Source organism: Periophthalmus magnuspinnatus, chromosome 5, assembly GCF_009829125.3.
Source record: "Periophthalmus magnuspinnatus isolate fPerMag1 chromosome 5, fPerMag1.2.pri, whole genome shotgun sequence".
In the NCBI taxonomy this organism is placed as follows: domain Eukaryota; kingdom Metazoa; phylum Chordata; class Actinopteri; order Gobiiformes; family Gobiidae; genus Periophthalmus; species Periophthalmus magnuspinnatus.
In genome coordinates this window covers 9,600,248-9,625,247 of record NC_047130.1, presented here as the reverse complement: position 1 = coordinate 9,625,247, position 25,000 = coordinate 9,600,248, and the positions used below count along the sequence as shown (strand labels likewise).

General features: G+C 40.9%; 2 protein-coding genes across 2 annotated transcripts in view; one reads left to right on the top strand and one right to left on the bottom strand.

Moving 5' to 3' along the window:
* The window catches only part of psmf1 (proteasome inhibitor subunit 1), a 9,018-nt gene extending 1,303 nt beyond the window's left edge, over positions 1-7,715 (bottom strand). The window contains exons 1-6 of the mRNA XM_033967174.2: positions 7,502-7,715; positions 5,988-6,140; positions 5,333-5,415; positions 4,246-4,416; positions 1,758-1,814; positions 562-723 (exon numbers count right to left, since the gene is read on the bottom strand). Of these exons, the coding sequence (XP_033823065.1) occupies positions 562-723; positions 1,758-1,814; positions 4,246-4,416; positions 5,333-5,415; positions 5,988-6,140; positions 7,502-7,630 (755 nt within the window). The 5' untranslated portion in view covers positions 7,631-7,715. The remainder of the gene's footprint in view (positions 1-561; positions 724-1,757; positions 1,815-4,245; positions 4,417-5,332; positions 5,416-5,987; positions 6,141-7,501) is intronic.
* Positions 7,716-8,484: 769 nt separating this feature from the next.
* Positions 8,485-19,327, top strand: pigu (phosphatidylinositol glycan anchor biosynthesis, class U). Its single transcript, XM_033966408.2, has 12 exons — positions 8,485-8,635; positions 10,257-10,321; positions 10,865-10,924; positions 11,015-11,077; positions 11,301-11,410; positions 11,501-11,601; positions 11,682-11,779; positions 13,632-13,786; positions 14,162-14,305; positions 15,168-15,292; positions 15,896-16,038; positions 16,760-19,327. The coding sequence occupies exons 1-12, from the start codon at positions 8,506-8,508 to the stop codon at positions 16,871-16,873; spliced, it is 1,308 nt and encodes a 435-aa protein (XP_033822299.1). The 5' UTR covers positions 8,485-8,505; the 3' UTR covers positions 16,874-19,327.
* The last annotated feature ends 5,673 nt before the right edge of the window (positions 19,328-25,000 follow it).

The window sequence follows — 25,000 nt, the reverse complement described above, 5'->3', positions numbered from 1 at the left end:
TTAATTTTTCAATTAATCACAACTAACTGCAGGGAAGTCGGGCCAAGATAGGGAATAAGTGAAAATAGGCATTTTCTGAGCACTCAGGCCTCAAATGGAGAATGATACAAGATTACTCAAAAATACACGACAAACATCAATTGAATAAAACTTTGAGGAAGCCAATGATGAGGGAACACGCTGGTCATGGTTACAACCTCATTAATGTTGATTTTGCATAATATGTCTAATATGTTAAAAGCACGGTACCTGATTTTTACCACCTTAAAATGTGAAAAACAGAACTAGCTCAAATTTAATTCCTGACTTAACTTACCCATGCATGTTTTGCTGTGACGTAAAGCTAACAACAAGCAGTAGGTAACTCTTATTTCCTGATTATCATACAATAACATGTGTTCCAATTAGACACAGACCGTACGCAGTGGATACATCTGGACCTCAAGAGCTGCTTATACAATATATCGGTATTGGGGCAAGACAAATATTGCGTAAATACAAAAATCAGGTACAGGGCCTTTAATAACAGGTTTTTGTTTGAGTTTGGTGCTGCAGCCTCACCCCGGCCTGTGTCGTCCAATGGGCCCGAACGGGTCGAAACGTGCTCCTGGGGGAACAGCTCCAGGAGGCAGAATGTCTGGGATCCCACTGGAGGGGTCAAAGCCAGAGCGAGGGTAGCCCGAACGGAGAGGGTCAAGTATCATACCACCACCACCGCGGGACCTGTAGACCAACGGGAGATACACAAGTTCAGACACAGGTTTTGTCAGTAGACTCCTCATTCAATGATCCCACTGCACGGGTAAGACATGGAGAGAAGAATGAAAAGCTGTTCTTAAGGTATTATTTGTAACACAAGCTCCAACTGGTTTAAAGACTGCAGTACAATCCTAACAATTACACCTGGCTGGGACATATCCTAATATAGAAATCCCTTTTGGGTTTATTTATGGATTCGGATCTGGCAACCCAAAGTCAGGTGCTCATTCTGCTTTCTAATTAGTTAATAAGTAAAATAAATTGTTAAAGACAAATAACTGGTATCGCAAGTAACTTACGATACCAATTATTTAAAAGTTGAGGGAAACCGGGTGTAATTCTAGGTATTTTTTGGGGTGATTTTGATTATTTTGAAATGATTTCATTTGAATTCACCCACACCCGCTTTTTACTACAAAGCTGACAGAGCTGTGTAGTACAGTGCCCTTTTTACATTTAAGTGTTCAAATAAAGCTTCTGTATATTCTTTAGGCAGCTATAATAAATTAGAGATTAAAGCCAATACACCAAAAAGCTCAATTTTTGGCGTATCAGCATATTTATTTGATTTTTAATTAATACATGGACATTAGAAATATTAGCAAAATAAATGTTTGTTGTTAGTTCATATCTGAGGACCCACTTATTTTTTCTATGGACCATGAGTCAGGAAATAAATAAATGATGATTTACAATGATTAAATATTTAAAATAAAATAAAAGTCCAACATTCTCTACTTTAAGTACATTTAAGTATTATTTTTGCTTTAAAATAGCTGAAATCATACTTAAAGTGAATAGTTATAGCCTTAAAATTTGACAGTCAAATATATAAAAAATGTGAACATTTAAAAAACAGGCAGAGGTCGGGACAAATCCAGTAATCCACTTGAGTTCATGCTGTGCCCAAATCCAGGATTACACAGAGCAGACAGATGCAGAGGGCGTGCATGGAAAAGCCACTCTTCTAAAAACGCTGGAATTAATATGAAACTCACCCAAAGGGATCAAGGTCTGCCCCACCAACTCCGAATGGGGGCGCTAGAGGGCCGGGCCTGGAGAAAACACAGAGAAGAGTAGTCAACATTGTGGATAGAGATCAGTGGCTACGGTCACGCAGCAAATATCTGATTATTATCTGATTTCTGGAGTGATCAGATTATTGATATGTGATGTTACAACTGGTGTGAGTAATCTGATTTCTTTCTGATTGTTCACACCAGTGCAGGTTTTGACAAGAGAATTGTGTAAAAAAAACTGTGGTAAACAAGAGAAATGTTATAGATTGAAAGCGTTATTTAAAATCCATTGTAATTTGTCTTACATAACAGCAACTCTAAAAATCCATTAACTCACACATGTCGCCAGGTGGTTTTGATGATCAGATCACACTACAAATCAGACTATTGGGTTATCTGATTACTCTAGTTATCTGAGTGATTTTTATTGTATGTAGATGCAAATATATCCACTGTGTTTTTGTGAGTTTCATTTTGCTGTTATAGGCACCATTTTGAGGATTTTTGACCATTAAAGCATTATATATAGTCTGGAGCTGTTGTTATTAGTGATCATAAATAATGTGAATTTTCAGCTATAATTCTGAAAAGACCTGGAGCACATTCAACCTACCAAACTGCCACTATAATAAATACGGCTACATAAAAAACTGCTAATAGTATCTAGTATTTAAAGAGGTTTAACTACAGGGTTAGCAGGTTTTATAAGGCCAATGAAAAAGGCATGATTTGGTCTCTGCGGAGAACAAATTACATTCAAACCTTAACACTTTAATCGTGGCCTTTGTCATTTATAATTGCAGCTCATAAGATGAATAAATTATATTATAATTAAACACAAAAATAACGAGCCCGTATCAAGACCTTGCTTATACTGATAGACAGTCTCTCTCTTTCTCTATTCTTATTCTCTCTTCTGTACTTTCTCTCTCTCTCTTCTTCTAACCCTCTACTTTTTCTCACCCCCTCTCTATTCCTTTATCACTCTCTGTCCCTCTTTTGTTTTTGTCACACTCTCTCTCCTGAGTGAGTCTTCGGGGACATAGAGGCGACAGCAGCAGCTCAATAAACTGCTGACTTAACCTCCAATCTGGTCAGATCAGATCACAAGAACACACGCTGAGAACAAAGAGGAGAGAAAGAGAGAGACAGAGAGAAGAGAGAGAAGAGGAGGAGAGCGAGAGCATGAGAGATGAGGAGAGGGAAAGAAGCAGAGAGAGGAGAGAGAAGAGTTAGCAAGAGGGAGGAGAGAGAGAGGGAGGAGAGAGCAAGAGAGAGGGGAAAGGACAGAGACCAAGAGAGAGGAGAGAGAGGACAAAGAGCAAGAGAGAGGAGAGACAGCAAGAGAGAGAGAGCACAAGAGAGGAAGCGAGAGGAAAGAAAGCACGAGAAAGGACAGCGCAAGAGAGGAAGAATGAGGACAGAGAGCAACAGGGAGGAGAGGAGCAAAAGAGAGGAGAGAGAGCACGAGAGAGAGCAAGAGAGAGGAGAGAGAGCACGAGAGAGCGCAAGAGAGAGGAGAGAGAGCACGAGAGAGAGCAAGAGAGAGGAGAGAGAGCACGAGAGAGAGCAAGAGAGAGGAGAGAGAGCACGAGAGAGAGCAAGAGAGAGGAGAGAGAGCACGAGAGAGAGCAAGAGAGAGGAGAGAGAGAAAGGAGAGAGAGCACAAGAGAGGAAGAGAGGAAAGAGAGCAAGAGAGAGGAGAGAGAGAGCATGATAGAGGAGAGAGAGCAAGAGAGAGAACACAAGAGAGGAAGCAAGAGGAAAGAAAGCACGAGAAAGGACAGCACAAGAGAGGAAGAATGAGGACAGAGAGCAACAGGGAGGAGAGGAGCAAGAGAGAAGAGAGAGAGCAAGAGAGAGAAAAGAGAGTGCGCGAGAGAGAGCAAGAGAGGAGAGAAAGGAGAGAGAGCACGAGAGAGAAAGAGAGGAAAGAGAGCAAGAGAGAGGAGAGAGCAAGAAAGAGGAGAGAGAGCAAGAGAGAGAAGATAGAGCAAGAGAGAGGACGAAAGGAGAGAGAGCAAGAAAGATTAAGGTCACAACCATGTCCCCCCAGATATGACTGATGCTATAGTGTCGTGCTAGGCATTAATTTTAATATTAAAGTCAGATTCTTAAATGTAAGCCTATTTTAATTTTTTTTTGGTTGGACTGGATTTTAACAGGGGTCAGGGGTCTATGTGGCTGTCAAACCTTTCACACCGAGTGCCGCTAAAGGCTTTCCAGAACTGAATCAAGTGTACAGCAGAACTATTACAGGTCTAATCTAGGGCTAAACAGGCTAAACATGATTTCACTGTAGTTCTGAACAAGAACAAAAAGAGGATAAAATGAACTCTACATTAGGCAAACCCATACACTAAAGAGCTGTCCAGGTACCACAGTTTAAGAAACACTGCACTAGTCTATGCCTACAGTAGTTACACACAAAGTGCCTGCGAGTGGGGACCTGTCCTCTCATACCAACCAGTGTGGCTGTGCTCCTGGCGGGTGTCTGTGGGGGATGCGGAGGGGGTCTCTGTCCTGCTGTGGGTCTGTGGAGCGGCCCCGATCCTGGTCCCTGGTCCCAGCACTGTCCTGAGGAGGCAGCAGCTGGCTCCTGATCTTCTGTGAAAAGCTCTGAACGTCTTTGTACACACTGGAGACAAACACATGAACAAGTTTTGGTATATTGGAGCCACAATGGATAGGAATGACTTTTAATTTACAGAGGGGATATTTGACTTCTATGGGGTATTAACTGCTAACACATAAAATATTTAGATCACCATGTTACCTTTTATTGTTTTGAAAATGCCATATTCACCAAAAACATATTAACATATTTTAGAAGTTTCCCTTTCATTTTTGATGCTCTGAGTTCCCCCTCCCTTTGCTCCCCGCATTACTCCCCCTTCAGAGCGCTATCACAACACAATCAGCGTGCATCCCACTAATTGAAACTACTGCACATCACATCAGGTTTGTGAAGTTGTTGTGTACAATTGTGTATCATGCTTTTGTATACTTATAAAAAAAATACCATAAAGGACCATTAGTGACGTAAATTACTCTTTTTTTTTTTTTTTAACTCATATTTAAAACCTCTTAGGCACCTCTTTTGATGAGGTAACAACGTTACAACAATTTTGCATAAGACCTCCTCTTTAAGAGTGTTGTTTTTTTATGATGAGTTGGTTTGTTGGGATTTTTGATTTTTTTTTTTGTATAATTTTTCAACAACTTAAACTACCCTCACGTCGTTTGAGATAAAACAATATAGCACACTCTAGTGGCCATTAAATGCACATGAGTGACCCACAAAAATACAGAACAAGATATTGCATTATATTTCATGGTCTATTATAGTGTATACAGTGGAAATATGTATTTATTAAGATTAAACAGATTGACAGACAAAACAAGCCAGGTTTTAGTGCCAACAGTAGTTAGTGATCAGTGGTCCTTTCCTTGGTGTATGTATCCTTATCAATCTCTACTATCATGCCACAAAAAAAGAAACAAATAAATAAATAAAAACCAACAGAGAGAAAATGAGAGAATGAAGAACCAACCTGTCAAATGTCTGCAGCTGGTCAGCGTTCACATAGTCACTGATGTTTAGTACCAAATCCAACACCTGCTGGTTACTTGTGTTCTGCACATAACAGAAAAATAGTAGAAACAATACAAAAGAATGGTATGAAATGATTACTGTAACACATTTTATTAAGAACACAACATGAGAATTGCAGTTAAGCTATTTCAGTTATAGGTGGGAGATATGTTGTTTTAAAGCAAAATTAGAATAATGACTATATTGTCTTTACAATAAAAAAATATATATAAAGGTTGCCAAAAATAGTGATATCGCTACACTTCTGTGGCAAATGTTATGGTCCTTTTACTTGCAATTCTTGAACTTTAGTCACAACATTTACAGATGCATTTTTGGAAAAATTGCATCATTGGAAAAATTGAAATAAATAAAAAAGAGTTATGAAGTTTGGTCACCAATTATTTTGGTTCATTCAGTCCTTTCTGCTTTCAAATCATGCCTTGGGGGAATGTCCAATCTAAAGACATATTATATAATTATATAATATTATACATAATGTTATATAATAGAATAACAATTTGATAAAAATACAGATTTTGTACTGCAACATATCAGCCTACCTCTACAGTCAGAATCTCCCTCCTCACTTGCCCCCATAAATGTGTGCTTACCATAAAGTTAAATAAGAGTGCAGAATCTATAGGGATGCCTTTGAGCATGAACAGCGTGTCTGCGTTTGTGGGCTTGTATCTCAGAGTGTACAGCTCTTTGTTACTGCTCCAGTCTGCCGGCAGCAACTCTGACTTCTTATCACTGCTGCGTGCCTGGAGACAAGGAATGAGTTAAAATAATAATATTAAAAATACAATTTAAACACTAGAGAACATAGCACTGTGGTGTTTTACAAGTCAAGACTAAATGTGAAAGAAAAAATAAAACCTATTGTATCAAAGATGTTGTGCTATTATTGTGCAGTCTTTTTTGTTTACTAATTTTCATTTTATTTTGTCACTAAATAAGATATTACAAGACATAAGCCTATAAAGAGAAGTTATAGCTTTTTCACAATTTATTTACTTCGATCTTTAAGCTATTTAAAGCTGCATTGCGTAATTTTCCTACAGTGGATGTGACTAATGCTGGAGATATTATTGCTTTGCCTAGAATGTTCCACATTATGGCATTAAACTTAACTCCACAGAAACAAGCAGGTGATGCCACCAGACCAATTTCCAGGTCAGATCTGTGGACAGGCATTATGCACCAATTGGTATTACTTGATTTGGTTTATTGCATAGTTAATGTGAGCTCAGCTTTTTTTGTGCATAGTAATAAGAGGTAGTGTTGTGATTATACAAAAATTTCAAACTCAATTTTAATACTAAAGAATAGACTTGATAAGCAATACCAATTGTGATACAACAAAAAAAAAACAACAACAACACACTCTTTCTTGAGACAATAGAATGTTTTTTTTTTTTTTTTACATTAAATCCTAGAACTTTCTTTTATATTACCATATGGTCTTATATCTGTGTAATCCCTCAGTCTTCCAGGTAGGTTCCATAGTGGTCCATGGGCATATACTAGTCTATGTGTCTTATACTTGTTCTGATATAACTCAAGATCATTCTAAAGCTATTCAGGAAAAGTTCTTGTCTTTCCTGAAAATGTGACTTTCTTAGTGTATATACTTGGGTCATGTGAACATCTATTTAGAATACTAGTTTTAGTATCAAATAGTATATGATTTGCAGTACTTTAGAACCCTAATTAAATGGTATTAATGCCTTAAACCAACAAACAAAGCATCCATGAAAAATCTCACGATATGAATTCTTTGAATTAATTCTTTTCATCAATTAAGTGACTAAAGACCATCAAATACTGGTTTAATGTGTGGTCAACCTAGTTTGGACACTCACGTTCTTCTATTTACATTGATTACGCAATGTATTAATTGTTATATTAAAAATGATACTCAAAATGGTTTTAACTTAAAAAATAAATAAATAAAAACAAAATCACGATTTAAAACAATAACACACCAGTCTATAGTATTAATTTGTTCACCTATTATCCGGGTTGTCATAGCTCTAATGTCTTTAATAATGTATTACGCACACTCTAATCTTACCATCTCATAACCATAACATTAGTAGCTGTTAGCATTAGCATCCCTCACCTCGTCTCCAGAGCCGATGCACCTGTACCCTCCTTTGATCAGCTCCCAGTGAACGAAACACACTACGGCGTCATTGGCACAGGTGATCCCGTCCATGAAGCAGGTGTACAGCACCTCCAGACCCGCCATGTTTACTGTAGTGCGCGATTTTGGCCGATTTTTTTCTCTACCCTGTTCAACCGAAATGAAAATGAAAGCGAAGTTCCAAGCATTGGGAAGCACTTCCGGTAACCTTCAAAATAAAGCGCCAATGCAATTTTATAGTATTTATTTAAATGTACAGCCGTGGTGCTGTAAATATTTGGATTAATAACTTTGCCTTAGGGACATTAGAAAAATATATTATATAATCATAACAACAGTGTGACTGTAGAGAATATTTAAGTATATTTATTAATTTATAACTCAATTCCTTTTCCGGAATTTTAATATAGTTTTCTAACTTGGCTTTGTCATGTTTTGAGCAAACATGAATTTTGTCAAAATAAATAAAAAAGCATATTTAAAAAATCTATTCATATTACATTTTAATTTTCGAATATACAATTCATAATTTATATGTACAATTAATTTCTATTAATTAATTAAGTATTTTTACATTTTGTCATCAGGACAAAAAGTTATTTGAGTGAACAAATATATTTTTGTCTCTAATAACGTTTTGTCTCAAATATCGTTTTGTCCAGTTGTAAAAATGTGTTGTTGTTTTTTTTTCTTTTACTATGGATCATACCTAACGACTGAGAGATTGCACAGACATTGTTTTTCGTTCATTATTTCATAGACAGGCGAAATGAATAAAATGGTGTGTTACATTAATTTATTGCGTTGTAATAGTTTCTTTCTGTTTCCCATCTGTATAAGATTTTGTATAAGTACATACAATTTTCAAATATCGGTTACAGTATATATTATATACAAAAAATATGTAAACAAAGTAATTTATTCACAAAGAACTCCATTTCCCATCGTGCTTTGCGCAAGGCGAGCGCTTCCCTGTGAAGATGGCGGCTCCCTTGACTCTGCTGCTGATTGTAGGGGTTTCTATCCGTTTATTTCTGTTCAGATCCAGTTTAGCGGATATTATCGCAGAGAGGGTGGAAGTCGTATCTCCACTGACCGCCTGGAAGAGAGGTAAGCGGCTTTTCAAGGTTAGATCAGCCCGATTTTGGCTCCCAACCCCGGTGTGATGTCCGCTCCCCGTCCGCTCTGCATGGAAGTGAATGGAAGCCAAACCGGTTTAGTGAATATGAGCAATGTGCAATATGTGTTTGACGGTTCACTGTAATAAAAGCATGACATTCTTTTAAAATCATATACACTTATATTAGTTTTTTTTCTGTCAAACATTTGTCATTACACTTATTCATGTCAATTACATTTATTGTCTCATTTAATGCTCATCTCTTTTAATGCTCATCTGGCTTTTATTGATTTGACTGGAAAACCACAGTAGGCTAACATTATAGAATGCAATCAATGCAATGGAGGAAATAGAAAAACAGAGAGATTGCTGAAAAGCCTCAATACACTATTCAATTATTAAAATGAACTTGTTCACAATAACCCAGGAGAAACCCAGTCTCAATCTTGAAGTTTCTATATTATTCTCCAAAGTCTAAGAATCAGTGCAAAGAGATGGATGATTAAATTCATTTGTGTTCCTCAGCTTGAGAGCTTGTAACCACCTCACTGCCACATGAATAGTTTATAAGGCATCTGTAACAGGAAGTACCATGCTACCGTATAAATCTATGTTCCAAGTAGAAAAATATCTATTTATGGTTTTTCAAACAAACATCACAATTGTGATTAGATTTGGGATTGTTGTTCTTTAAAGTTCACATGTTAAATACATTAACATTTGAAAGAACTGAAATCTCAACTGTTAAGCTAATACATAGAATCTCATGCATTTAAGAGCATGTTTGTAGAGATCTTAACTAGAAGATTAGCAGCTTTTAGACATGATTAGACAGATTTTTTTTTTTTTTATGGAAGAAATGATATTACTTAAATAACTGCAGTCTTTGATTTGTTAATTGTGACCATTCAAATTGCAATTCGATTGCAATATCTCTTACAGCCCTAATTGGAAGTTTATATTCTGTTATGTTGTTCTTTCTGTTTTGATTGGAGGGTTGCACTTTTGTTGGTGGTGTTGTTTGCCTTCTCATTACTTAACTTGTTACAACATATCAGGGCTGCTTGATTATGGCAAATACTGTCATCACAAACAAACCATACATTTTTTTGGCTTACAATTGAAATAATGATAAATTGAAACTTCTAGTGTCTAAAAGAACTTATACAGAAACTATAGACCTGATATGTTTAATGAATTAGCAATGTTTGCATTTTTGCTTATAGACTTTGCTGATGTGAAAAGCCTGTATTCCAGGTTTAGATTTTTTTGTAATTGAATAAAATTAAAGTCACAATTAGGACTGCAAGATTAATCGTAATAAAACTGAAATGCACATGATTAGCAGATTGCAAAGGCTGCTGTTTTTTGGAGTATCATAATTTCCTCCACAAACAACCAAATATCCTTTCTTATTCTGCATATCAATCAAATATTTTATAGGTTTATTAGTTTATAGAAAAGAATCCTATTATGAAAAATCTAAATCTATTTTAAAAAAAATCTCAATTTGTTATTTTTCCCAAATTATTAAGTTCTACTATAAAGAATTTGGTAGAACAGTGTGTAGCATCCTCACTATTTTTCATGTTATCATCTTGTGTGTTGCAGTGATAGAAGGTTTGGCTTTGCTGGACCTTGGAGTATCCCCGTACTCTGGAGATATTTTCCATGAGGTAAGGCAGCCTTGAAAACATCATACTTTTACTTTTCAGGTCCATTTATTGGGACTGTAGTCATTTAGTCGTTAAGTGGATTAATCGGTCATTGGTTTGTATTAGTCAACTAATCATTTTATTGAGATTATAAGGATTTATATGGGACAAGTAACAGCAGAAATTAGTGTGTAAGATTTGGTATTTTTTGGTATCTTTATGTAAAAGACAGGTTAAACTCATGATTCACAAGTTTTTTTTCTCTATACACAAAAATACAAGGAATGTAGTACAATGTATTTATATAGTTGTTTTTGCATGTGTGGTTGTAGTTTTGTGAGCGCAGTTTGGGTCGGATACACAGATTTTGCCACACCCCCTTTTTAGTTTCTTTTCGTCATGAATTGAATAGAATCAACTACAGCAATACAATTTATTACTCAAGAACCTTTCATTTTAGTTGTGCATTTTCCATCTATATAAAAAAAAAAAATATTTTCTGACTTCATAGCTATGCCAATTTTTAAAAAGTATTACCGGTAATTCTCTGAATTGTTTCTTCAGACGCCTCTCATCATATATTTATTTCATTTTGTGGTGGACTATGCCGAGATAACATTTATGGTGAGTGAAGAATGCTAACTAAAGTGAAATATTTCAAATGAATTCCCCTGAGACAGAGCCTGATTTAATTTTCTTGTTTTTCTCCTACAGTTAGCCGATGTCATCACTGCGGTGGCTTTATATTTGGCAGTTAAGGATTACAACACACAAGTGGTAAGAAAAAAAAAAGTTTTCTAAAAATGACTTTTATTGATGAAGTAATGTCAGTGTAGGAGAAATGTATGAATAGGATCTTGGGGAAATTGTATCACATTACCACCAAGAAAGCGAGTGAACCCCAACCTAAAAGAACCTTTACAGTTGCTACTCCATTGCTTCCTTTCATTTAAAGTCTTGGTAATGGTTTATTACTAATAGAAAAATATCCTCTCTTTAGTTGAAAAAGCAAAGATTTGAGCTGGAGGCAGACCGTTATCCCATGGACTGTCTAGAGCTGGTCCGGAGCCCCACGCAAATGTATTATATCCCTCTCAAGGTCGCCATGGTGTAAGTAGAGTCTTAATGAATCACCACAATCTTTCTATCATTATTGAAAAGAAAATATTTCCTGATTTCTTTGACATTGTCTGTTTGCAGTTACATGTTGAACCCTTTCACCATTTTGTCCTGTGTTGCCAAATCCACATGTGGACTCAACAATGCCGTCCTGGGCCTTTTCTTCCTCTGCACTATTAAAAGTATGTGCTCATCTTATACACAAATATTTAAATTAAACACTCCCAGTCTAATTCAAAATGAAATTCTTTTTGTTGAACAGAAAATACTATGTTGAGTGCCATATTTCTGGCCCTGGCCACGTATCAGTCCATCTACCCCATCACTCTCTGTGCTCCAGCCATGCTCTACATAATGCAGGTAGGCTCCTCTATGTTTTATAAGCACAAAAAGTATTAACTATATGATAATATTATATTATAATTATAAGGACTAATATTGAACCAATTTGTTCAGCAATGGTTAATTTATTGTAAATTATTAAATTATTTAACACAATTATTGCATGTATATGTTTATTGCCATTGTGTCTTTGGGCAAGACTCTTATCTGCCCTGCTTTGATAAGCTAGTGTAGCAATGTAATATAATGTGTCATTATCAGGATATTGGGGATTTTTTTTTTCATTTGTTGGAAAAAGCCCCTGACTTGGGACTTGCTTTAGATTTTAACATATTGATAGATATTGCCAATATATCAGCCACAACAGCAAGAAAAAACATATCAGCTAAGAAAATAAATATCAGATTGTTAGGCGTGTTCTATCAAAATGACGACTGGATTTGATCCGTTCAAATCTTAAAAGTTTATTCCCCTGACAGTTACAATCTAATACAGGACCCGGGGTCATATGATCTATCCCTCGTGTGTGCAGCAGGCGGTCTGTCTGCTTTTCCCTGGCCCCGTAACATAAAAATGTAACATGAAACATGAATATGCAAATATTATGTTGAGTAGGTTGTCGCCCAGGTTCCTCCCTTCGGCCTCGCTTATCTCTCCAGGCTGCACCAGTCTATTTTTCCGGCCTTGAGTCTCATCCGACCGCCCTGTCCCTGTAAAGGAGCGTCTACACAACCCCAACAGTTTCCCTCAATTCATATCACACAATGTTACCTTTAACATAGTTTCAGTGTTATTACAAAATGCTCGAACTCCAGTACAAACATTGGTAACTGTCAAACAGCATGATTCACCTCCTACAATGTTGCCTTAACTGGCAACAGCCTTTCTGCAAGGGACCAACTGTCTCCCATAATTCACGTTTTACCTTTGACCTAGTTTAGATGGGGTTCAACTTTTAGTATGGTGCTTGTTAGACAACCTCCAAAAAGATACAACATTCAAAGAATATATAAATTCAGTATAAAAATGGTGATTACATAATAATATTCAAAACCTATATGATTTCAGTATCAAAAGATATATATGTATATGTGATGCCCCTAAGAAACTTTATTCAATCAATATGCATTCCATATTTTGATATATGTATTTGTAATGTAACTTAAAAGCTTTATTACTTGACATACCCTTCAAGATAAACTCCAAAATGTGCTAAACTAATGGAGCTCAACAAGTCCGTGCCATTTCTGGAAGTAAATTTTCCTTTCATTTTTCAAGGTGAATTTTGGAAAAAATTCAAATATTAAGAGTTCAAAGTCATCGCGAAGGCTAACCAGCTACGTGGTAACTAATATCCATAATGCGGTAGTTTTACCTTCAAAAAGCACATTTAAAACACAAGATTCTGCGAAATGCTTTAATAACTTTGCAGTTTATAAAATTTCAGAAACAGATTTTAAATAAAGTGACAGTTCTTGTGGCCATTAGTCACCACAGAGCTGAGTATCCCTGAGCAAGCTTTCAAACTTTTAATATATATATATATATATTTTTTTTTAGTCTATGGGAAAAATGAATGGGAAATTCATTTCTGGAACCAGGGGATGGGTGGTCACGGTTGAGCTCTATGTGATATAAAATTTATAACAATAGTGCAGAAATAGCACTTTATACCATTACTTGAAGTATTAAATTGCAAGTGCGTTCTTTGTCCTGCGTTTTAAATGTTTTCTTTTAATAAAATATGATATACTTGCTATTCTAATTTTGCCCATCTCTAAATCAACAATTGCTATTTAATCAATTTTTCACACTAACATTTGAGATTGACCTCCCTAATCATCTGGAACTCCATCCTGTCCCTCCCCAGCGGCTGTACATTCCAGTGAACTACCGCTGGGCCAGTTTTTGGTGGTTCGTGGTTCAGTACCTCTTCATTTACTTGGGCAGTCTGTTCGTTATCATCTGCCTCTCCTTCTTTCTGCTGGGCTCCTGGGACTACATACCATCTGTCTATGGATTCATGTAAGTTTACTGAGTTTTTTCTACATGATTTTTGTTACATTCAATTCCACACATTTTGAGTGTTTTTAGTATGAAATTGACACAGCAACAAGACTATATAGAGAATTATGCTGCATTGCTTTCTAAATGTTTACAGAAAACAGTAGAAAACACTGATACCTGAGCAGTTCACTGGAAGATCATGTCCTGATTTATGTCATGAATAAAAACATATGGCAATGAACAGCTATTATTTTGTTCTCTGTTTAGTTCTTTGAAAGTCAATATTTTCCAAATATGTGCTACTTGATGTAAAAAATATAAGAATTACTCTCAGATACGGTCATTATTAGATTTTATTCTTGCATTCATTACTTCTCTCTCTCTCCTCCACAGTTTGTCTGTTCCAGACCTGACTCCAAACATCGGCCTCTTCTGGTATTTTTTCGCTGAGATGTTCGAACACTTCAGGCTGTTCTTCCTCTGTGTTTTTCAAATCAATGTCTTCTTCTACACCATTCCTCTCTCCATCAAACTCAAGTAAGTCATGTACTTCACCCTCAACAGTATGACAACTGACAGAATCACTTCAGGACAAATGCCAATATATAAATGTCAGCAGTTTTTAAGACTTTTACTCCTACTTATTATGTATTATGTAATAGTGTAACTGTACTCTTAAGTAAAAGTTGTGGTTCTTTTTCTACAAGTGACAAAAGTTTTTTTGTCATTTGTAGAAGAAGAACCACAAGTTTATCAGCTTAGTGAAGGTAGTTTGAGTGAAATGATAAGAATCTGTCTGCTGAAGGTGTGTTGATGGAGAACAACTTCATGTTGACCACCAGATGGCAGTATGCAATGGATAAAGTATTTTGAGCTCTCAGGGAAGGGAGCCAATTCCTGTTTAGTGCTGGTTTAATGCATCTCTAGTGGGGTGTTGTTGGAAAATGCTGGCTAAAGTGGTTCCATTCAAACACACAAAACAAAGTGGGTAAAGTGTCTTTCTCAAGGGCAACTTTGCAGCTATGGGATAGTTGTTCTACCATAGGATCCAATGACTTTGTATAGATATGTCAGAATACTTGTTATACCATTGATGCTGATTATATCATAAGTATTTAATTTATCTTTGTACTTATGTTATTGTTTCAGTTTTAACATTTTCATCTTTTGCTCAGAAAAAATTAAATTTCTCTCTTAATATAATGCATTAATATCGTGGTCATTACGTCACCATGATTATTTTTGGTATATTTCACAAAAAAGATATGGCAGCATTAATTAGTATTGCCATATATTGATATTATTGTAATCACAAGGGATCCAATGATTTCTTATTACTGTTTTACAGTTTTTACTCACTGTTGTATTGGCTAATTTGAAATCTGTTTGTTTTTATCAGGGAGCACCCAGTGTTCCTGATGTTCATGCAGTTGGCCGTGATGTCCATCTTTAAATCTTACCCCACAGTGGGAGACATAGCTCTGTACCTGTCCCTCCTCCCACTCTGGAGCCACCTACACAGATGTGAGCGCTTAAAATAACTCGCTGTTTTTATATATATATATATCTTATTTTATAATATTGTTCCCTCATCAAAAGCACATACCTTAAGAAGCTTTTCAGGAATTTCCAATCTCTTCTGAGCCTCCTAATGAAACGTTTTAACGGTTAGCTGTGAGATTCCATTAGGCCACAAGTCTACATCATCCACGCTATCACACGACAATTATCCATAAATATACAAAAGCATGATAGAATACTGTACATAACAACTTCACAAACCTGATGTGATTTGCAGCATAAATACAGCATTTTCAAAACAATAAAAGGGAACATGGTGATCCAAATATGTTATGTGTTACTGTAGAAGTAGAATACCCCCTCTAGTCAACACTACAACATTGTATTCTGCCCTCCAAATTCACATTCTACAATTTGAAACCTCCATTTAAGGGAAGCGATTTGATACTGCCAATTTATTTATTGATTATTTTGACCTGTTTTCACATTTTTCTTTTATATTGAATATTCCAAAGAGCATCAGAACAATATTTAAACTGTTTGAGATGGAAACATTGATTCTGAATTATTGTGCTTTGTAATCAAATGTACTCTGTCTCTCCTCAGTCCTGAGAAACATCTTCCTGGTCACATGTGTGCTGATCGCCTGCTCTGCTCTGTTCCCTGTGCTGTGGCATCTGTGGATCTACTCTGGCAGTGCCAACTCCAACTTTTACTACGCCATTACACTACTGTTCAATGTGGCTCAGGTGAAGCATAAGTAAATCAGAATGTAAATCACCTTTCAAGATATTGAAAGTGTACTGCATGGTAGTAAGCTGCTTCTGTAGCCGACATCTGTCTTGGGCTGGACTGACAGAAGTGAGGCTGCTTAAGGCAAATACCAGTGCTCCGCTCTAAGCAGGACTTGATCCACTGTGTGTTTTTGTGGACATATATTCTGACCTCAGACCCAGAGATGTTTTAGCTTATCTTTCTGTGGATTCTGAGTTTAGCTCAAATTGTGTCAAAGTATGTTTGCATTTTTTATTTTTATTTTTTATTTTTTTTTTAGCTGTCAATAATATTTGTGTTAGTATTCATTCTGTTGAGGGTGAAGTACATTCAATACTTGGATTGTTTCAATATGATAATTTCGACCCAAGAATTGCACAGTATTCTATACACCAAAACTAATGTAAAAAATTTTTATTTTTTTTTATTGGATTGATCAGTTTTATTTCATACACCTGGTACAGCGATTGGTGCTCTTGCCTCAGAGCAGAAGTTCTCATTCCCAGATGGTGGGTGGGGGGCATGGTCTCCCTGTCCCTGCATAGGTTTCCTCGGGGTGCCCTGGTTTCTTATCACTGAAAGCATTTACAATGTTTTAATGAGATTTTTATCTCATGGCGGTCTTTTGGCAGACATTGTGACCCCTGTATTCACTGTAATATAAAATATTGTCTATTTATATTATTCATTTTGTAGATTCTCCTGGTGTCAGACTACTTCTACGCCTTCTTACGGAGAGAGCACCACCTCACGTATGGACTTTACCTGAAGAAGAAGGACGGGTCAGAGGCCACACTCGTTTTAAAATAACTCTTAAAGACCTCTTCAGTCACATTTGACCAAGCAGACCAGCCAGTGGACAGCACAGGCGAGTATTATCCTGTAAGGGAATGGCATCTCACCACACAGGACGAAATGATACCAAACTCCTGGAACGGTGTTGGTGGAAGATGCTGGTAGACTGAACGTATTAAGCCCAACAAAAATGTGGGATGTAGACTATGCCTTTTTTACTTTGACATGTTTGTAACTTCCTCTAAATAAACATATATATAATGCCAGGGTTTTATTTTGAAAACCTTCCTTCCTTCTTGCAAGATGTTGTTGTTGTCAGTTTATGCTGAAATAATTCCTGGAAACTAAGTTGTGTGCACAATATTTTTTTGTTTTCCACCAGTTCTTTTGAATCAACACTGGACGTTTTTACTCATAGGAATGTTGTTACGAATGTTCAAATTTCAGCAATTTATTATAGTCTCTTACATGATTTAATACATTGTTTAAAGAAGGGTATTAAGCAAAATCTACTTTATGAAGCTTTCTACCATGTTATAGCATTCCCTCATCAAAAACATGAGGTTTTAGGTGTCATCCGTGCATGTTTCATTCATTTTGTGATCTCACCTGGACACGATTTGAACCCTCCTTCCGGTTAGCAGTATGATCCCACCCAATGGTCAGGCCATGTAACCATACTCCCTCACGACAATGAAACAGGACACAAAACAAGACAAACCTGATGCAATAAGCAGTAGTTTCATTAGTGGAATGCATGCAGATTGTAATGTAATTGCGCTTTAAAGGAGGAGAGACTTGGCGTGGGGAACAAAGGGACAAAGGACTGTAAAAATTATTAAACATGATATGTTGATTTTGGCTGATATAGCATTTTAACAAAACAACAAAAGGTAACATGGTGATCTAAGTAAGTTATGTTTTAGCAATGAATATACCATAGAAGTTACCTTGAAAACCGTGTGCCTTTACGTCATCAAATATAATTGTCCTGCATAATTCTAGGCCCTTTTTCTTCTTACTGCCAAACTGGAATATTATTGTAAACAAAAATGAGGAAAATACCATTTTAAAATGAGCTGCATGTGTCTTTTCAATACCCAATTTTAACATTGACCTAAAAATAATGGATTTTTCATGCTTAAAGATATACCTTTATTCGTCTTAATTATAATGTCTTTTGGTACTTGGGGAACTAATGGTTAAGATTGTATTAACATTGATTTTTGAACACATATAATATTCAACCACTTTAATTCAAAATAACAGCTCTTGTTGCAAATTTTACTATGCTATAATTACTGTACTTTTTAATTAGATTTTTTTTTTCTCAAATACAAATTTATGTCCCCTTGTTTTTGTGAAGGCTAATGAATGAATGAATGAATGATGATGTAATATTTATTTTGCTGCACTGTAAAGAGATTTATTTTGTGTTTGCTGTTTTGATACTGTTGCTTTAAAAAATAAATTAATAAATGTTGGGTTTATTAAAACATTTACTAATAATTATGATTAAAAAAATTTGTTTGCCACAGCTTTGTATTTAAATGTAAGTGCTTGTCTCCTGTGGAACATTCCTGACAAGGCAGACAAGCAGTTGGCACCAGTGGATCCAGCAGAGGAAAAGTTATATTGCAACTCTAATCCTAGTGTAGTTTTTATCAGTGAAGAATACTGCTCCATAGGCACATTCAGTGGTGCACACGTGGGTGATTCCATGGGTTACCCGAGCTAAACACATGTACATGAGCTCAGAGTGGGAGATAATTTCCCATTTGTACCTTCCTGGTTTGGGTAGCAGGGAAATAATTGCTAAAATCATACTTTTGGCAAAGTCTGGAAGCCATATAAAAAATATAAAATTGAAAGAAATGGAGACAGGACATTCTGAAAAAAACTTCCTGTCCAGGGAGCTTTAATGGCTCATTTTATTTATCTTTCACTTTCACTGTATGTATTGATTAGATAAGATGATAGATTGATTTTATTCATGTGTCAAATATTGCATTGTTGACTTGTATATTGTGTCAAGATGGAAACCGATCAGACACATGGGAATATAACTGTAGAATGAACAACTTAAGATTCAAATTGCAAATGTTTAAATGCCTTTATTTGACCAAAACGTCTCACTGCAGAAGCCAAACTGATATGCAACGCTCTTGATTGCAATTCTTCACAGTATTAATCTGGGACAGCTCTCACCTAGGCCATGATAATCTATTGGTTTGCTTTAGTCTTGTACTTTCTTCCTCGTGATTGGTCCAGTGGCTCCAGGACCTTCTTGCTGTGAGGCTAGTATGTTATTCCACATTTGTACCAACTGTATTTCTGCTTTATAAATGTCTATGCATTTTTGTGAGCTGTAGCCTCTCTCCCATCTTAAGTTTATTCTGCCCCTGACTATGACCTCTGTGGGATCAAAGGTCATATGACTTTGTCCCTATCCTCCTGAATTAATACCACCCTGGTTTGTTGAGATATAATGGGTTTGAGAAGACATTAGGCTTGATCAGATTGGTGAAATGTCTTAAAGTACTACATGGGAATCTTCTCTTTTGTTGCTTTTAGAGACCATGCCTGCAATAGCAACTATTGTGGCTGCTGTTACTGTACTTATAAAATCAAACTTGTGATGAATTAATATAAAAAAACAAAGAAAATTTAATTTTGTCAACTGGACAAAAGTTTTAGAGAGAAGACATTTTGACATTTCATCTAAGAGACTTCTTGAGTTCTGGTCCGGTTACTTATAAGACACTGCCAGTAGACTTTTTGAATAAAAAAAAAAAAAAAAAAATCTGTGTTTTAAATGTGCTTTTTGGACTCGATCATTGTTGAGCTTCATATCTTAATTTCATTTTACAATTATCCCTCATAATAACGCGGATCACGTCACTGTTTCGCAGATTTTTTTGTGTGCAATTTTGCATGTTTTTTTTTTTTACAGTGTATGAACTCACATTGTGTTCTGTGTCCTGATTGACAAAGGGACTGTAGACCATCTCCTCTGTGCTGTGTCTCCTGTACTGTACAGAATGTGTTCAACTTGCCAAATTTATATAAATGTTCGTTCGCTAGCAGTGTGACTCTGTAGTGCTGTATGTTTGCAAGTTATCTCCCCAACAAAATTAACAATGTCGATGAAACGTTCTGCACCAACAAAAGTACCTACCTAGGTTTGAACTATAAGAGTGTTTAAACAAGAGAAATGTGAGAAAATGTCTGAGAAAAGTGTAGAAAGTGTTTGGTGAGGGGTTTTACAGCCTTAAAACATATATAATTGTAAAAGAATAAAGCTGACTGCTTTGCAACCTCTGAGATAAACAAAGGACCACTGTATTTATTTCGAGCAGATTAATGAAAAAATGTATTTCAGATTAATGAACTAAAATTTAAGACCCTAAGTTATTATCTTGATATTCTTCCATTAGGACATAAATTCAATGCTTTGTTTAAGCTTCCTTTCACACATACAGTTGTAATGACTGACAGGGAGACCAAAGAGACAGAACTCAGGGAGCAGTTTAACAATGTTTATTTTACAGGTTTTAAATGTGCGAATGAAGGTAGAATGATTGCAGTAGTCCAGAAGTAGATCTTGGGCAGCGGGGTCAGAGACAAGGTGAGCAGTACTGGTTGTGGAGAGCTGGGTCCAGGGAGCGGGATCTGATGAGGAGCAAAAACATCCAACTTAGAAATGAGTGTCAAAATGTAAAAACATGAGATTGAGCCAAGCGGAGCTGTACCACTGGACACGCAGAGTGTTCGGTCCTGGCTCCCTTTGTCCTCCCCAGCAGCTTGATTGGCAGTTAGTTGCAGGTGTGCATGGGAGGAACCCAAGTCTCCGTCCAGCTCCAGGCTCTGATGCAGAAAGCAGAAGGAAAACAGCACAAAACACAAGCCGACCAGGCAGGCTGAAGAAGAACCCAGGGAGAGCGAACCACCCCTGGGCAAACCAATCCAAGCTGATCCCCAGGCCCACACCCAGAAGGAATGAACTATCTCTGGTGGGCCACTGAATGCAGGCTGGTGCCCCAGCCTTCCACCTCCACGGAGGCATCCCGATCCAGCACCAATGGAGAATGAGCCAATCCTGGCCAAGACACCCCATGCTCAGCCTGCCTGGATGGGGATGGCTCTTTCTTTCTGGGTGGGGGGCCGGGATTCTTCCCGTCCCTCTTGGGGCGGAGAGCCGGGGGTTCAGCATGGATTGTCTGGGTCAGGATTGGCTTATTCTCCATGGGTGCTGGATCGGGATGTTGCCCCTGAAGGTGGAGGGCTGGGGTGCTGGTCTGCATTCAGTGGCCCAGAGGTGGCTCATTGTTTCTGGGTGGGGGACCAAGATGTTTCTCCTACCTTGTGGGTGTGGAGCCTGTGGATCAGCTTGAATTGGTTTGGCGGGAGGTGGCTCGCTCTCCCTCGGTGCTTGATCGGCCTGCCTTGCCAGGGGTGGCTTTTTCTTTCTTAGGGAGACAGGTTTCTCCCCCTCCCCCTAGGGGTGGGTGGCCTGGGGGCTAGCATGGATTGTCTGAGCCGGGATTTGCTCATTCTCCATGGGTGCTGGATCGAGGCGCCCACCACTGGGGTGGGGGGCCGGGGCGCCAGCCTGCCCTCGGTGCCCTAGAGGTGGCCCTTTCCTTCTGGGTAGGGGGCCGGGATTCCCCCCCCCCCCCCCCCCCCCGGGGGCGAGGGGCCGGGGGAACAGCATGTATTGTCTGGGCCAGGATTGGCTCAGTCTCCATGGGTGCTGGATCAGGGCTTTCTCCCCTGGAGGTGGGGGGCTGGGGCGCCAGCCTTCCTTCAGCGGCATGAAAGTGGCTCATTCTTCTTGGGTGGGGGGCTGGGATGCTCCTCCTGCGCCTGGGCTGGAGGGCCAGCATGGGGTGTCTGGACCAGGATTGGCTCATTCTCCATTGGTGCTGGATCGGGATGCCTCCGTGGAGGTGGAAGGCTGGGGCACCAGCCTGCATTCAGTGGCCCACCAGAGATAGTTCATTCCTTGTGGTTGGGGATCAGCTTGGATTGGTTTACCCAGGGGTGGTTCGCTCTCCCTGGGTTCTTCTTCAGCCTGCCTGGTTGGGGATGGCTCTTTCCTTCTGGGTGGGGGGCCGGGGTTCTCCCCCTCCCTCTGAGGGTGGGGGCCGAGGGATTAGAGTGGATTATCTGGGCTGGGACTGGCTCGTTCTCCATGGATGCTGGATCGAGGTGGCCCTTTCCTTCTGGGTGGGGGGCCGGGGTTCCCCCCCTCCCCCTGGGGGGCGAGAGGCCGGGGGACCAGCATGTATTGTCTGGGCCAGGATTGGCTCGTTCTCCATGGGTGCTGGATCGGGATGTCGCCCCTGAAGGTGGAGGGCTGGGGCGCTGGTCTGCATTCAGTGGCCCAGGGGTGGCTCGCTCTCCCTGGGTGCTTGATCGGCCTGCCTCGCCAGGGGTGGCTTTTTCTTACTTGAGGGGGGGGCAGGTTTCTCCCCCTCCCTCTGGGGGTGGGTGGCCTGGGGGCTAGCATGCATTGTCTGGGCCGGGATTTGCTCATTCTCCATGGGTGCTGGATCGGGATGTCGCCCCTGAAGGTGGAGGTCTGGGGCGCTGGCCTGCATTCAGTGGCCCAGGGGTGGCCCATTCTTTCTGTGTGGGGGAACGGGATGCTCCCCCTTCATTGTGGGTGTAGAGCCTGGAGATCCGCTTGGGATGGGTTGCCGAGGGGTGGCTTGCTCTCCCTGGGTGCTTGTTCAGCCTGCCTGGATGGGGATGGCTCTTTCTTTCTGGAGGGGGGGCCGGGATTCTCCCCCTCCCCCTGGGGGCGGAGGGCCGGGGGTCCATCATGGATTGTCTGTGCCGGGATTTGCTCATTCTCCAAGGGTGCTGGATCAAGGCGCCCCACCCAGAAGGAAAGGACCACCTCCGGGGCACCGAAGGCAGGCTGGCGCCCTGGCCCCCCACCCCCAGGGGTGGCCACCTCGATCCAGCACCCATGGAGAATGAGCAAATCCCGGCCCAGACAATCCATGCTAGCCCCCAGGCCACCCACCCCCAGAGGTAGGGGGAGAAACCTGACCCGCCCCAAAGAGAAAGAAAAAGCCACCCCTGGCGAGGCAGGCCGATCAAGCACCCAGGGAGAGCGAGCCACCCCTGAGCCACTGAATGCAGACCAGCGCCCCGGCCCTCCACCTTCAGGGGCGACATCCCGATCCAGCACCCATGGAGAGCGAGCCAATCCTTACCCAGACAATACATGCAGGCCCCCCAGCCCAGGCGCAGGGGGAGCATCCCGACCCCTCACCCAAGAAGAATGAGCTACCCCTGGGCTGCTGAAGGCAGGCTGGCGCCCCAGCCCCCCACCTCCAGGGGAGAAAGCCGTGATCCAGCACCCATGGAGAACGAGCAAATCCTGGCCCAGACAATACATGCTGTTCCCCTCACCCCCAAGGGGAAGGGGGGAACCCCGCCCCCCAAGAAAGCAAAAGCCACCCCTGGCATGGCAGGCCAATCAAGGATCCACGGATAGGGAGCCACCTCCACCCAAACCAATTCAAGCTGATCCCCAGGCTCCACACCGAGAAGGAAGGAGAAACATCTTGGTCCCCCACCCAGAAACAATGAACCACCTCTGGGCCACTGAATGCAGACCAGAGCCCCAGCCCTCCACCTTCAGGGGTAACATCCCGATCCAGCACCCATGGAGAATGAGCCAATCCTTACCCAGACAATCCATGCTGGACCCCTGGCCCTCCGCCCCCAGAGGGAGGGGGAGAATCCCAGCCCCCCACCCAGAAAGAAAGAGCCATCCCCGTCCAGGCAGGCTGAGCAAGCACCCAGGGAGAGCAAGCCACTGAGCAAGCCACCTCTCGGCAAACCAACCCAAGCCAACACCCAGGAAGAACGAGTCACCATCAGGCCCTGAAGGCAGGTTGGTGCCCCGACCTAGAACCCAGGCAGAGCATGCCACGCAGAGCACGCCACTACCAAGCGAGACAACAGCATGTATTGTCTGTGCCAGGACTGGCTCGTTCTCCATGGGTGCTGGATCACGGCTTTCTCCCCTGGAGGTGGGGGGCTGGTTCGCCAGCCTGCCTTCAGCGAACCGGGGGTGGCTCATTCTTCTTGGGTGGGGGGCCGGGATGCTCCCCCTGCGCCTGGGCTGGAGGGCCAGCATGGGGTGTCTGGGCCAGGATTGGCTCATTCGCCATTGGTGCTGGATCGGGATGCCTCCGTGGAGGTGGAAGGCTGGGGCACCAGCCTGCATTCATTGACCCAGTTATGGCTCATTCTTTCTGGGTGGGGGAACGGGATGCTCCCCCTTCATTGTGGGTGTGGAGCCTGTGGATCGGCTTGGGTTGGTTTGCCGAGGGGTGGCTTGCTCTCCCTTGGTGCTTGCTCAGCCTGCCTTGACGGGGATGGCTCTTTCTTTCTGGGGGGCGGGATTCTCCTCCTCCCCCTGGGGGTGGAGAGCCGGGGGTCCAGCATGGATTGTCTGGGTCAGGATTGGCTCATTCTCCATGGGTGCTGGATCGAGATGTTGCCCCTGAAGGTGGAGGGCTGGGGCGCTGGTCTGCATTCAGTGGCCCAGAGGTGGCTCATTGTTTCTGGGTGGGGGACCAAGATGTTTCTCTTTGCTTGTGGGTGTGGAGCCTGGGGATCAGCTTGAATTGGTTTGGCGGGAGGTGGCTCGCTCTCCCACGGAGCTTGATCGGCCTGGCGCCGGGGCGCCAGCCTGCCCTTGGTGCCCCGTAGGTGGCTCTTTCCTTCTGGGTGGGGGGCCGGGGTTCCCCCCATCCCCCTGGGGGCGAGGGGCCGGGGGAACAGCATGTATTGTCTGGGCCAGGATTGGCTTGGTCTCCATGGGTGTTGGATCACGGCTTTCTCCCCTGGAGGTGGGGGGCTGGGGCGTCAGCCTCCCTTCAGCGGCCCGAGGGTGGCTCATTCTTCTTGGGTGGGGGGCTGGGATGCTCCTCCTGCGCCTGGGCTGGAGGGCCAGCATGGGGTGTCTGGGTCAGGATTGGCTCATTCGTCATTGGTGCTGGATCGGGATGCCTCCGTGGAGGTGGAAGGCTGGGGCACCAGCCTGCATTCAGTGGCCCACCAGAGATAGTTCATTCCTTGTGGGTGTGGGCCTGGGGATCAGCTTGGATTGGTTTG